Below are 13,301 nucleotides of genomic sequence, written 5' to 3'. Positions count from 1 at the left end.
TGCGGCTTCTGTAGGGCGACCCGGTGTGGGGAAGACTTTATATAAATATTTATGGGGCTTTACGGGCATGGGGGGGTAATTAGAGCTTGTTTAGGGGTCCTGTGGGTCGGAAAGGCTTTATGGGGGACTGAGGATGTTTTAGAGCGGTTCGAAGCATGTTAGGAGTCTTGGGGCATTTGTGGTTTTAGTGGCGTCTGAGGTTGTTTCTGGGGCAGCTCAAGCTGGTTTGGGGGCAGTTATTGCTCCTTTCGTGAAATCTGAGGCTGTTGGGGGGGTCTCGGGCGATTTAGGGATGTTTGAGAGCATTTTAGGGGTGCCGAGGCTTGTTTATGGAGCGGTGTTTTTTGGGCCCTGCCGGCCGCCGTAGAGGACGCGGTGGCTTCATCTGCGGGACGGCGCATGTGCAGACCGCGCTGCTAGCTAGCGCATAGACCGGGCTGAGCAGCGCAGGCGCCCCCTGCCGGCCGGGAGGACCAGCGCATGCGCAGAACCCTCCCCTGGCTGGGGGTCCCCGAGACCCCCCAAATGCTCCCCCCTTCCCCCCCCCCCAACTCCACCCAAATCCCCCTTTTGGGGGGGCTCAAGGGCGGGAGGACCCCCCCGAAACGCGGGGGTGCCGCCCCCCCCTCCAACCCGCGAGATTTTCTATTTATTGATTTCATTTTTTTCTGTTTTTATTTAAAAAAAACCCAAAACGAGCCAGGCCCGGGGAAGGGGGGAGGGGCACAGACTGCCGGGGGGGGGGGTTGGGGGGGCTCCCCCCCCCCCGTGGCCAAGGGGTGGGGGGGCAGCACCCCAATTTGGGGGGGAGGGGGGGCCACAGGCTGGGGCAAGGTTAAAACATCTCCGGGCAGAGCCCCCCAACCCCCTCCCCCCGCGGTAAAAATCCCCCCCAAAGAAAAGGGGGATCCCCTAAAAAGGGGGCTCCCCCAAGGAGGGGTGACCCCCCCCCCAAAGAGGGCTGACCCCCACAAGGGGTGGGGTGTCCCCACCCCCAGTGCGCCCCAGAGAGAGGTGACCCCCCCAAAAGAGAGGGGTGGACCCCTCTAAAGAGAAGTGACACCCCCGAAAAGAGGGCTCCCCCAAGGAGAAGCCTCCCCCCAAAAGTGGGGCGGGACCCCCCAAAGGAGAAATGACCCCCCCCAAGGAGAAGCCCCCCCAAAATAGGGGCGGGATCCCCCCCAAAAGAGAGGCAACGCCTCAGAAGAGGGGTATCCCCCCAGAGAAGTGCCCCCCCCAAAAGAGAGACCCCTCAAAGAGGGGTGGGACCCCCAAAATAGGGGTGGGATCCCCCCGAGAGAAGTGGGACCCCCAAAGAGAGCTGGGAGCCCCCCAAAGAGAGATGGGACCCCCCCCAAAATAGAGATGAGACCCCTCTCAAAGCGAGGTGAGACCCCTCCAATAAGAGCAGGACCCCCCCCCAAAATCAGAGGTGGGACCCTAAAGAGAGGTGGGACCCCCCAAAAAGGGGTGGGACCCCCCCCCGTGACCCCCAGCCAGCCCCCAAAGTCTCTGTGTGCAGCAGCGGGGGGAGGGAGGAGCCCTCCCGGATACCGGGGTGTCCCCGCGGGTCTGGGGGTGTCCCCCGCGGGTCTGGGGGTGTCCCCCGCGGGTCTGGGGGCGCCCTCAGGCCGGGAAGGGCTCCGGGGGGGGCTCCTCGTCCTGGAAGTGGCTGCGCTGCAGCAGCTTCACGTGGTACTCGTAGATCTTGAGCGCGGGGCCCAGGCGGATGGAGAGCCCCGTGAGCACGTCGGCCCTCTGCATCAGCAGCAGCGACTTCCCGTCGATCTCCTGGGGACATCGGGGACAGTGAGGGACAGTGACAGGGGCTGGGGACACCCAGGGGACACCCAGGGGACACGGGGACAGTCACAGGGGACACGGGCACAGAGAGCCCCGAGAGCACGTCGGCCCTCTGCATCAGCAGCAGTGACTTCCCGTCCATCTCCTGGGGACACTCCCAGAGGGGACAGCCGTGGGGACAGGGGACAGCTGTGGGGACAGGGGACAGCCTCGGGGACAGCCGTGGGGACAGGGGACAGCTGTGGGGACAGGGGACAGCCGTGGGGACAGCCGTGGGGACAAGGGACAGCCGTGGGGACAGGGGACAGCCTCAGGGACAGGGGACAGCCGTGGGGGACAGCCGTGGGGACAGGGGACAACCGTGGGGTCAGGGGTCAGCTGTGGGGACAGGGTGTCTGTGGGGGGAATGGCCTTTGGGGACACCTGCAGAGACAAAGGGACACAGGGACAGTGGGGGGCAGCCGTGGGGTGGGGGGGGGACACTCAGGGTGACCCTGGGGGATGGGGGTGGGTACAGTGGGGGACCTATGGGGGAAATATGGGTGACAGCTTGGGGACATCCCCAGGGACACAGGGGACACCCCCAGGGACACAGGGGACATCCCTAGGGACAGAGGGGACACCTGGGGGGCTGCAGGAGAGGGCGGGGATGGCCACAGAGGAATTTTGCAGGGAGGGAGGGGGACATTATTCCTGGGGACAGCCCTGGTGACAGAGGGAGCCCTGGGGACACTGTGGGGACACCGTGGGGACAGAGGGGACACAGGGTGACAGCGGTGGCCCCACCTGCTCCTGGAAGGCCCCGGCCTGCTCGGGGAAGCCGGCCTCGGTGAAATACTCGACCACGTCCCGCACGGACCATTCCACGGGATCCACGGCCTTGTCCTTGCGCCCGGCCCTGGGGACACGGGGACACCGGGACACTGTCACCGCCATGGGGACACTGCCATGGGGACACGGGGACACCAGGACATCGTCACTGGCATGGGGACACTGTCACCAGCATGGGGACACGGGGACACTGCCATGGGGACATGGGGACACTGTCACCGCCATGGGGACACGGGTACACGGGGACACTGTCACCGCCATGGGGACACTGTCACCACCATGGGAACATGGGGACAGCACCATGGGGACACTGTCACCGGCATGGGGACATGCAGGGAGACACACAGACACGGCCACCAGGATGGGGACACTGCAGGGACACGGTCACTGGGACAGGGGATGCTGTGGGGACAGCAACAGGGGCGTGACACAGAGACATGGTCACAGGGACAGGGGACATCCAGGGGAACATGGGGACAGCGGGACACTGGGGGGGACACGGGTGACACAGAGGCCAGGGGGATGCTGGGTGGGATGTGGGGCACCCGGGGGGGACACAGAGGGACACTGGGCGGGACACAGGGGACACGCTGGCCTGACTCACGTGCAGCTGAACGGCGCCCCCTCGGCAGCCTGGGGGCCGGGCCGGCCGGGGGACAGCGGCACCGAGGGTTCCGCCCCTGCCAGCGCCGGGGACACTGCGGGGACAGTGCGGGGACAGTGCCGGGTCAGCCCGGACTGAGCCCCGGAGTGACTCCAGAGTGACCCCAGAGTGACCATGTGCACTGACCCCACAGCCCAGGCTGACCCCCCACCCCAAAACTGCCCCTGTAGCCCCAAACCTGCCCCCAGCACCCCCAAACCTGCCCCCAGCATCCCCAAACTGCCCCCAGCATCCCCAAATTGCCCCCCAACACCCCCAAACCTGCCCCCAGCATCCCCAAACTGCCCCCAGCATCCCCAAATTGCCCCCCAGCACCCCCAAACCTGCCCCCAGCACCCCCAAACCTGCCCCCAGCATCCCCAAACTGCCCCCAGCATCCCCGAATTGCCCCCCAGCACCCCCAAACTCCCCCCTGCCCCCTGGGTACCTGCCCTGTCGGGCTGCCCAAAGGCGCCCTCCTTTTTGAGGGGGGGCCATGTGCTGGCAGCCCCCCTCCCCCGGGGCGCAGGCCTTGGCCTGGGGGGGCCTCTCGGGGGGCGGCTGCCCCGGGGGGCGCAAGGGGGGCCCCCCCCGGCCCTCCCCGTTCAGCTGCCGGGGGGGCCCCGCGTCCTCCGAGGCCTCCGAGCCCGTCCCGTCCTCGTCCTCATCCTCATCGTCTTCCTCCTCCTCCTCCTCCTCCCGTGCCGAGGCCTCGCTGCTGCTGCAGGGGGGCTGGGGGGGCCCCCCGAAAGTTCAGTGTTAACATCACCCCCGCAGAGAACCCCCCCCCACGACAATCTACGGGCCCCCCCAAAAATGAACCACCACAGCCCCCCAGGGCCCCCCCAATTCTGTGCTCCCCGCCAAGAGCTGCCACCCCAGCGTTGTCATTGTCCCCCTCAAACATGTCCTGGGGTTTCTCCCAGCCCCCCACCTTCATCGTGTCCTGGCTCCTGGTGACCCCCAAAACCCCCTCAGGTTCCCCAAAGTCCCCCAGTCCCTGTCCTCGTCCCCTCCAGGTCACCCAAAGCCTTCTTGCAGGTCCCCAACATCCCCCTGAGATCTCCGCCGTCCCTTCAGGGTCCCCCCCCTCGTCCTCAGGCCCCCCAGTCCCCTCTGAGGTCCCCTCAAGGGTGGCCCCAAGTCCCCCAGAGCCCTCAGCCCCCCAAGTCCCTCCCCAAATTCCTTCAGCCCCCCAGAGCCCTTTCTCTGTCCTGTGTCCCCTCCACCCACTCCTGCCCCCCTTGTGTTCCCCCTCTGTCCCCACCAACTCTTCAGGGTCCCCTCAGGTGTCCCCTCACCACCCCAGTCCCCCTCAGCCCTCCTGTCCCCCCGGAGCCCCCCAGACACCCCAAACCTCGCCCCCGGCCCCCTCCCAGAGCCCCCCAGTCTCCTCCACGCCCTCTGGGTCCCCTCAGCCCTCCCTGCTCCCCTTCACGAGCCCCGAACCCCTCAGGGCCCGGCCCCTTCCCCAGTGTCCCCCCAGTGTCCCCTCAGGGTTCCCCCTTCCCCTCACGACCCTCGCCCCCCCCATCCCCTCAGGACCCCCCTCACGACCCCCAAACCTTTCCCTCACAGGGCCCCGGCTTTCTCTCAGAGCTCGGGCCCTCGCTGCCCCCTCACGACCCCGTGTCCACCTGCCCCTCAGGTCCCGTCCCCTTCCCTCGCTGCCCCTCACGACCCCCGGACCCCTCCCCAGCGTCCGCCCTCCCAGAGCCCCCCGGTCCCCCGACGACCCCCGGAGGCCGCAGGGTGCCCTGGGCGCCGCCGGTGCCCCCTGAGGAGCCCCGCATCCCGCACTCCCCTCAGCCCCTCATCGCTCCCCCCTTCCCGCGCTCCTCCTCACGGCTCCCGGAGCGCCCTCACGAGCCCCTCCCGCGCCCGTTCCCCCTCACGGCTCCCGCTCCCTCCGCGGCCCCCTCAGGGTCCCTCAGCCCCCCGGCTCGCCCTCACGACGGCCGCTCCTCTGAGCCCCTCACGTCTCCCGCCGACTTCCCGCGCTCCCCGCTCACGGCTCCCCCCCGGGGCCCCCTCCTCACCTTCCGCGCCCTCCCCGCCGCCGCTCTCCCGCGCTCCCCGCGGGCCGTGGCGATGGCGCCCAGCCGGGTGCGCTCGGGCCGGGCCCCGCCGCCCGCTCCGCCGCCGCCGCCGCCCGCCCCGGGGGCCGCCCCGGCCGCCCCCCCGCCGCCGCCGGGCGCGGCCGAGCCCTGGAGGCGGCCGCGGGTGAGGCGGCCGTCGCCGCCGAGCAGCCGCGCGGTGTCGCGGAGGCTGACGGGCGGCGGGCGGCGGGCGGGCGGCGGCGGGCGGCGCGGCGGCTGCACGCGGGCGGCGTTGCGGTACGAGATGCTGCCCTTGTAGGAGACGCGGAGCACGGCGCGCTGCTGGATCAGCTTCTCCAGCTCGGCACGGGTGCGCTCGGGCTCGGGGCCGTGCCGCCGCCGCACCATGCGGCAGATGCGCTCCAGGTCCGGCCGCGCCTTGCGCGAACGCAGAGAGTCGATGGTGTCCAGGATCCACTCCTGGTACCGCGGGGCCTGCTCGGGGCCCGGCGGCGGCGGCGGCGGCACCGCCATGGCCCCCCCGCCCGCGGCACCGCCGGCCCCCCCCGCCCGCGCCCCTTCCTCCTCCTCCTCCTCCTCCTCCGCCCCCGCCCCGCCCGCGCGCGCCCGCCCGGAGGAGGAGCCGCGGCCGCCGCGCGCGCGCGCCTCGGGGTGGAGCCGCCCCGCGCGGCCGCGCCCACGGCGAGCCACGCCCACGGCGGCGCGGAGACCACGCCCACTTCGAATTAAGCCCCGCCTTCCCCACACAAAGCCACGCCCATCCGAGGGGAGGCACAGCCACGCCCCCGCTGAAAAGCCGCGCTCGTTTCCTCGACCCCGCCCCTAGCGAAAAAACCACGCCCCTTTAGGGATGAGACCACGCCCCCACGAGAGGTCACGCCCACCACTGGGATTTCCCCCCCCCCCCAAAAGGGGGTCCCCCGAATTGCAAGGCCCCCGAGCCCATGGAGCCCCCCAAACTCATGGGATCAGCCTACACCCATTGGGGTGACCCCAAAATCATGGAGCCCCGATTCCAGAGCCCCCCAAAGCCAAGGCACCCCTGAATTAGGGACACCCCAAACCCATGGAGCACCCACAAATCCATGGGATGAGCCCACACTCGTTGGGGTGACCCCAAAATCATGGAGCTCCCATTCCAGAGCCCCCCAAAGCCAAGGCACCCCCGAATTAGGGACACCCCAAACCCACGGGGTCACCCCAAATCCTTTGGGGTGACTCCCAAAATCATGGACCCCCCAACCCACTGGGGTCCCCCCAAATTCCAAGGGATCCCGCCAAACTCATCAGGTCCCTAAACCCACAGGGCCCCATCCCAAACCCGTGGGTCACCCCAATTCCAGCCCCTCCCCCCCAAAACCATGGACCCCCCCAAGCCACTCGGGTCCCCCCAGTTTCCGGGGTCCCACCCGATCCCATGGGAACCCCCACTTTGGGCAGACCCCAAAATTCCCAGACCGGGTTTTTAACCCAAACTTTATTGATTTGTCTCAAACTCGTTCCCAGTAAAGCCTTGAGGGGTTTTGGGGATCCCCCCCCCCCCCCCAGTTTTGGGGATCCCCTCCCCGGATTTTGGGGACCCTCATTTGGGGGCAAAGGGGGGGGGGCTTCCACCTGGGAGTGGTAAAACAGGGGAGTCATTGCCGTGGGACACCCCAAAACGGGCGTCACCAGTCTGGGACCCCCAAACACCGCCCTGGGAAACCCCAAAACCCCAAAACCGGGGGGTGACCACCCTGGGACCCCCCAAACACCGCCCTGGGACACCCCAAAACCCCAAAAAACGGGGGGTCTGCACCCCGAGACCCCCAAACACCGCCCTGGGACACCCCAAAAGCCAGCGGGGGGGGGCACAGCCCTGGGACCCCCCAGACCCTCTGGGGCTCAGGTGTATTTTGGGTCTCTCCAGGTATGGGGGTTCAGGGTCTATGGGGTGGTTTATAGGATTTGGGGGTACACAGGTGTATTTTTGGGGCTCAGGTGTGTATTTTGGAGTCCAGATGTGCAATCTTGGGGGTCCAGGTGTGCCTTTTGGGTTCCAGGTGTACATTTCGGGTTCCAGGTGTACATTTCGGGTTCCAGGTGTACATTTCAGGTTCCAGGTGTGTATTTTGGGGGCCCAGGCGTGTATTTTTGGGCTCAGGTGTGTATTTTGGGGCCCAGGTGTGTATTTTGGGGGTCCAGGTGCGTATTTTGGGGCCCAGGTGTGTATTTTGGGGGTCCAGGTGTGCGTTTTGGGTTCCTCCAGGTGTCCTGGGGGTCAGGTCCTGGCAGGTCCCATCCTGGCCCTGCAGGTCCTCGGAGCTCAGCATGATCTGGGGGCAGAAAAATCCTCAAAATCCCCCCAAAACCTCCCCAAATCCCCCCCAGAGACCCCAAACCCCACAGAGACCCCAAACTCCACAGAGACCCCCCAAACCCCACAGAGACCGCAAACCCCACAGAGACCCCCAAAATCCCCCCGGGAACCCCCAAAAGTCCCCAAGGAACCCCGAGACCTCCCTGGGACCCCCAAGACTCCCCTGGGGACACCCCAAGGGGACAAGGGACACCCCGGGGCCAGCCTGGGTGGGGCAGGGGACACTTGGGGGACATTTTGGGGACAGCCCAGAGGGACGAGGGACAGGTTTGGGACAGCCTGGGTGGGGTGGGGGACAAGGATGACCCTGGGGACTGTCCTGGGGACGGGAGGACACCTGGGACACACCTTGGAGGGCCACCAGAGGTGTCCGAGGAAGGGGAAGGTCCCAGCTCTGCCTGTGTGACACCTGGGGATAGGGGACACCTGTGTGACACCTGTGTGACACCTGTGGGACACCTGTGGGACATCCATGTGACACCTGGGGACAGGGACACCTGTGTGACACCTGTGGGACACCTGTGACACCTGTGTCACACCTGTGTCACACCTGGGGACAGGGACAGCTGTGTCACACCTGGGGACACTGTCACCATCCCGCTCACCTCCCTGTCCCTGGGGACACCCCATCGGTGTTGTCACCGAGGTGCCACCAGAGTCCCCCGCGCTGGGGACAGCAAAGTCCCCTCAAGGCTGGTGACATCAATGCGTGTCCCTCCCCCGGGGACACCCTGGGGACACCAACGCCCCCAGACTCGATGTCACCAGCCTCCCCCACGCCGGCATTCCCCAGTCCCCTCCTTTGTCACCTCTCTGTGCTGGGGTTGTCCCCCCATGTCCCCCGGTGTCACCTCCTGCCTGTGCAGCACCCTCACGGCAAAGTGTCCCCCCTGTCCCCTGTGTCCCCTGGTGTCCCCTGGTGTCCCCAGCCGAGGCGCCCCAGCTTTGGGGACTCTGGGGACCCCAAAACCACAGGGAGGGACAGGGACAGCACCAGAGCGGGGCCATTGGGGACATTGAGGGGACAGGGGGATGTGGGAGTGTCCCAAAGGGGACAGGGGACACCCCAAAGGGAAAGGGGACAACCTGAGAGGGACAGGGGACACCCCAAAACACAGAGACCCCCCCAGAGCGGACTGGAGGCCCCCAAAGGGACCCCGAGGAACGGGAGGGGACAGGGGATCCCAAAAGGGACAAAAGCCACCCTACCCCCTGGGGCCCCTCTCACCGTGTCCGGAGCTGTCACCAGCGCTGTCCCCAAGGCCACTCGGGACCCCCCGCGGCCCTCCCAGTCCGGCCCAGTCAGACCAGTGACCCCGCGGGGGGATGGGAGGGGGGGAAACTGAGGCAGGAGCAACCCCCCCCGCCTTAGAGACCCCCCCAAACGACTCGGGGGGACACCTTCGGGGGTGTCCCCGTGTCCCCCCCAGTCAGGGCTCACCCTGGGGGGTTTCCTCCCCGGTTTTGGGGTGTCCCCGCCCCGGCTCCCCCCGGCCCTGCCCCCCCCGGTAGCGGAGGAGGCGCCCCAAAAGCAGCGCCCAGAGCAGCGCCTGCACCCACAGCTGGAAGGGGGGGTCCCAGCCCCAGCCGGGGTCCCCGGGGGACATCACCGCCCCCCTGTCCCCTCGCTGTCCCCCAGTGTCCCCCCGGTGTCCCCCCGGTGTCCCGGTACCGCCCGTCACCCCCGGCTTTTGTTCCCGAGCCCCCCCGGGGGAATTGGGGGGGGTCGGGCTTGACCCGGCCACGCCCCCCGGCGCCCCCCCCCCCGAAATTCCATCCCGGGGACACCGGCAGCGCCCCCCGTCCTCCCCCGACCACGCCCTACCGGGCCACGCCCCTTGCATCAGGCCACGCCCTTTCGCCGTGGCAACGAACGAATGACCACGCCCCATTCAATGGCCACGCCCACGTCACCATGACAACTGATCACGCCCATTCCTTAAGCCCTGCCCATCCCCATGGCAACCCCGCGCGCCTCCCGTCCCTATGGCAACAGGGCCACGCCCCTTCTGTGGCCACGCCCACTAACAGGCCGCGTACCTTTGTTCCTATGACATTCTAGAGCGCGCCCCCCCTTTCGGGCCAGGCCCCCACGCGTTCCTATGGCAATGCCCGCTCCCTTCTCAGGCCACGCCTCCGCTGTCCCAGCGCCCCCCCGGTTCGCCCAGCGGGGCACGGGACCCCCGGTGCCGACCCCCGGTGGTTCCCGGTGCCGGGTGCCCCCTTCGCCCTCCATTCCCCCCGTCCCGGTGCCCCCGGAGCCCCCCGGGCCCGCTGCCCCCCCCTCACCGTTCCCCAGCTCCCCCGGTACCCAATCCCGGTGTCCCGGTGTCCCGGTGCCCAACCCCGGTGTCCCGGTACCAAATCCCGGTACCCCGGTATCCTGGTGCCCAATCCCGGTGTCCCGGTGTCCCGGTGTCCAACCCCGGTATCCCGGTGTCCCCGTGTCCCGGTACCCAATCCCGGTATCCCGGTGTCCCGGTACCCAATCCCGGTATCCCGGTGTCCCGGTGTCCAATCCCGGTGTCCCGGTGTCCCGGTGTCCAACCCCGGTGTCCCAGTGTCACGGTACCCAATCCCGGTGTCCCGGTGCCCAATCCCGGTGTCCCGGTGCCCAATCCCGGTGTCCCGGTGTCCCGGTATCCCAGTACCCAATCCCGGTGTCCCGGTGTCCCGGTGCCCAATCCCGGTATCCCGGTACCCCGGTATCCCGCTCGCCCCTCTCCAGCCCCGGTCCCTGTGCTCTGGTTCCTCCATGTCCCGATATCCTGACATCCCGGTGCTCCCCTCTCCAACTTTCCCCGACATCCCGGTGTGTGTCCCGGTGCCTATCGCGATATCTCGCTGTGTATCTCCGTGTCTATCGCGATATCCCAATAGCCTCCCCACTTGTCTCCCGCTCCCGCCGCCTTTCCCCTCACGGGCCCGGCCCCCCCGCGGGCCCCGCCCATCCCCCGCTCCCACCGCTTCCCATTGGCCAGTGCGGCCCCGAGTCCCTCCTCTGCCGCTTCCCATTGGCCAGTGCGGCCCCGAGTCCCTCCTCTGCCGCTTCCCATTGGCCAGTGCGGCCCCGAGTCCCTCCTCTGCCGCTTCCTATTGGCCAGCGCGGCCCCGAGTCCCCCCTCTGCCGCTTTCTATTGGCCAGTGCGGCCCCCAGGTCCCACCCGCCGCCATTCCATTGGCCAGTGTGGCCCCGAGTCCCTCCTCTGCTACTTCCCATTGGTCAGAGTTGCCGTCAGTCCAGAGATCGTTCCGCCCCCGCCCCGCCGGCGCGTCAGTTAAAGGGACAGAGCCGAGGGGCGGGGCCTCTAGGGGGCGGGGCCGGGTTTGATTGACATGTAACAGACGGGGCTTGTGCAGAGGGGCGGGGCGGCAGTAATTAACAGAGAGGGGCGGGGCTGTGCGGGCCAGGGGCGTGGCTTGCACACCCAGCCTCGTGCCTTGCACGAGGGCTCATTAATGAACGCCCTTAATTAAACTAATGGCCGCCGGGGCCCCCAATAAACCCTGCTCTGTCCTCTGTGTCTGTCGAGTCATCCATCCTCCCTTCCTATGCCCTTCCAAATAACAAACTCCTGTTTTATTACCCCAGCTCATTAGCATATGTTAATATATGGCAGGTGATAGCAATTAGTAGGGTTTCTGCTGTTCTTAATTACTCCTTTGCCGGGATGGGCCTCCCTGTTAATTGGCTTAAGGAGCCACAGATCCGCCCAGGTCAGATCACAACCCCCAGCTCATTAATATTTCTCATTAATGCTTCTCCATTAACATTTCCCTTAATGCTCTCCCTTATTAAGACTCTTTCCTAAAGCTCACCTTCATTAACGCCCCTCATTAGCACCCGCCCTCATTAACACCCCCGTCATTAAAGCTGCGAGTTTTGGGGGTTCTGGGGTGGTTTTGGGGGTTTGGGCAAATTTTGGGAGTCGCAGGGGTTTGCGGGGGTCCCAAATTTGGGGATCTTGGGTTTCCTGGGGGATGTTTGACCCCGAAATTTCGGGGGTTCTGGGGAGGTTTGGGGGCTCTGAGCGCTAATTCGGGGTTCAGCTCACTCCTGCCCTGTGTTCGTTAGCGCCCTTCATTACCAGCGCTGCTCATTAACGCCCTTCCCTTCCCTTATCCACCCCATTCACCGTCCCACATTAATTACCGGGTTTATCTACCCCGCCCTCATTAACACCCCCTGAATGAAGAGGCAAATAAATGGAGCCTCATTGACGCCCCCTCATTAATGTCCCCTCATTAACGCCCCGTCATTAGCCCCCGAGTGGCAGCGCTGCAGTGCCGGCGGTGACCGCGGGGAGGCGATGGTGGGGGGGAGGTGACAACGAGGGGACAGTAGCGGGGTGGGGGAGGGGCAGCCACAGCAAGGGCACGGTGGGGGAGGGGCGGTGCAGTCCCGGCGGCGGCCGCGGGGAGGCGATGGTGGAGGGGGGAGGTGACAGGGAGGGGACAATGACAGGGTGGGGGATGGGAAGGGGTTCCTGCAGTCCTGGAGGTGACCATGAAGGGACAGTAGCGGGATGGGGGAGGGGCGGTGCAGTCCCCTAAGTGACCAGGAGGGGACAGTGCTGGGGTGGGGGAGGGATCTCTGCAGTCCCGGCGGTAACCAGGAGGAGGCGCTGTCACGGTGGGGGATGGGGAGGGGTCCCGCAGTCCCGGCGGTGGCCGCGGGGGGCGCTGGCGGCCCGGGCGGGGCCGGGGGTCGCTGCAGTCCCGGCGGTGGCCGCGGGAGGCGCTGGCGGCCCGGGCGGGGCCGGGGGTCGCTGCAGTCCCGGCGGTGGCCGCGGGGGGGCGCTGGCGGCCCGGGCGGGGCCGGGGGTCGCTGCAGTCCCGGCGGTGGGCGCGGGGGGCGCTGGCGGCCCGGGCGGGGCCGGGGGTCGCTGCAGTCCCGGCGGTGGCCGCGGGGGGGCGCTGGCGGCCCGGGCGGGGCCGGGGGTCGCTGCAGTCCCGGCGGTGGGCGCGGGGGGCGCTGGCGGCCCGGGCGGGGCCGGGGGTCGCTGCAGTCCCGGCGGTGGGCGCGGGGGGGCGCTGGCGGCCCGGGAGGGGCCGGGGGGTCCCGCAGTTCCGGCGGCCGCCGGCGGGGGGAGCCCGCGGGCGCGGGGCGGTCCGGGGGGGGTCGCGCCGCGATCGCCGCATGGAGCTGAACCCGCAGGTACCGGGGGGGGGTGCGGGGGGGGTCCTGGGGAGGGTCCGGGGGGACACGGGGACCCCTTTGGGGCCGGGGGGGGGGCCGGGGGGAGCCGCCCCCGCAGGTGAGGAGGGCCCGGGGGGGGGCCGCTGGTAAATGGGGGGGGGGCGTGAAAAGGGGGGAGGGGGCTGAAAAAGGGGCGCTGTTAAAATGGGGGGTGGGTTTGGAATGGGGGGGGCGCGTAAAGCTGGGGCGGGTCCTGCCGGGGGAGGAGGGAGGCTGTGTAAAATGAGGGGGGGCCGTGGGAATTGGGGGGGTCCCGCGGTGCGGGGGAGGGGGCGCTAATAAAAGGGGGGCTGTGAAAAGCCGGGGGGGGGAGGGGGAGCAAAGGGGGTCCGGGATGTCCCCTGGGGGGGGGAAGGGGGGGGGGCCGGGGGGTGACATTCGGGGGGGACAGGGCGGGGGCCGGCA

At 68.0% G+C, this 13,301-nt stretch overlaps 2 protein-coding genes and 1 long non-coding RNA gene across 4 annotated transcripts; all 3 read right to left on the bottom strand.

Annotated features, from left to right (window-relative positions):
* Nucleotides 1-1,257: 1,257 nt before the first annotated feature.
* SAMD1 (sterile alpha motif domain containing 1) lies at nucleotides 1,258-5,917 on the bottom strand. The gene is made up of 5 exons (XM_066207646.1): nucleotides 5,231-5,917; nucleotides 3,726-3,874; nucleotides 3,239-3,332; nucleotides 2,590-2,701; nucleotides 1,258-1,791 (listed from the first exon to the last, which is right to left on the bottom strand). Exons 1-5 carry the CDS (start codon nucleotides 5,848-5,850, stop codon nucleotides 1,627-1,629), a joined length of 1,140 nt encoding a protein of 379 aa, XP_066063743.1. The 5' UTR covers nucleotides 5,851-5,917; the 3' UTR covers nucleotides 1,258-1,626.
* An 882-nt stretch (nucleotides 5,918-6,799) lies between these two features.
* Nucleotides 6,800-9,038, bottom strand: LOC136304058 (uncharacterized). Of its 2 annotated transcripts, XR_010724361.1 has the most exons (3): nucleotides 8,925-9,038; nucleotides 8,045-8,105; nucleotides 6,800-7,652 (listed from the first exon to the last, which is right to left on the bottom strand). It is a non-coding gene; the product is annotated as an uncharacterized lncRNA (long non-coding RNA). The 2 variants fall into 2 exon arrangements; XR_010724360.1 differs by lacking the exon at nucleotides 8,925-9,038 and having other exon boundaries at nucleotides 8,045-8,298.
* A 2,903-nt stretch (nucleotides 9,039-11,941) lies between these two features.
* On the bottom strand, nucleotides 11,942-12,838 carry LOC136303985 (uncharacterized). The gene has a single exon (XM_066207645.1). The coding sequence runs from the start codon at nucleotides 12,836-12,838 to the stop codon at nucleotides 11,942-11,944; it is 897 nt and encodes a 298-aa protein (XP_066063742.1).
* Between the last annotated feature and the right edge of the window lie 463 nt (nucleotides 12,839-13,301).

The sequence above is a fragment of the Chamaea fasciata genome, unplaced genomic scaffold (assembly GCF_029207755.1).
Source record: "Chamaea fasciata isolate MVZ Bird 193981 ecotype frontalis unplaced genomic scaffold, bChaFas1.0.hap1 SCAF_46, whole genome shotgun sequence".
NCBI lineage: Eukaryota > Metazoa > Chordata > Aves > Passeriformes > Sylviidae > Chamaea > Chamaea fasciata.
This window is presented reverse-complemented; position numbering and strand designations above follow the sequence as displayed.

Bases quoted from the DNA above. Each gene is read 5' to 3' on its own strand.
- LOC136303985 (XM_066207645.1), bottom strand. From the start codon at position 12,838: ATGCGGCGATCGCGGCGCGACCCCCCCCGGACCGCCCCGCGCCCGCGG.
- SAMD1 (XM_066207646.1), bottom strand. From the start codon at position 5,850: ATGGCGGTGCCGCCGCCGCCGCCGCCGGGCCCCGAGCAGGCCCCGCGG. The intron at 3,875-5,230 runs GTGAGGGCGAGC...CTGAACGGGGAG, and splicing joins GGCTCAGAGGAGCGGCCGTC to GGCCGGGGGGGGCCCCCCTT. The intron at 2,702-3,238 runs GTGAGTCAGGCC...CCGTGTCCCCAG, and splicing joins GGGGCGCCGTTCAGCTGCAC to GGCCGGGCGCAAGGACAAGG.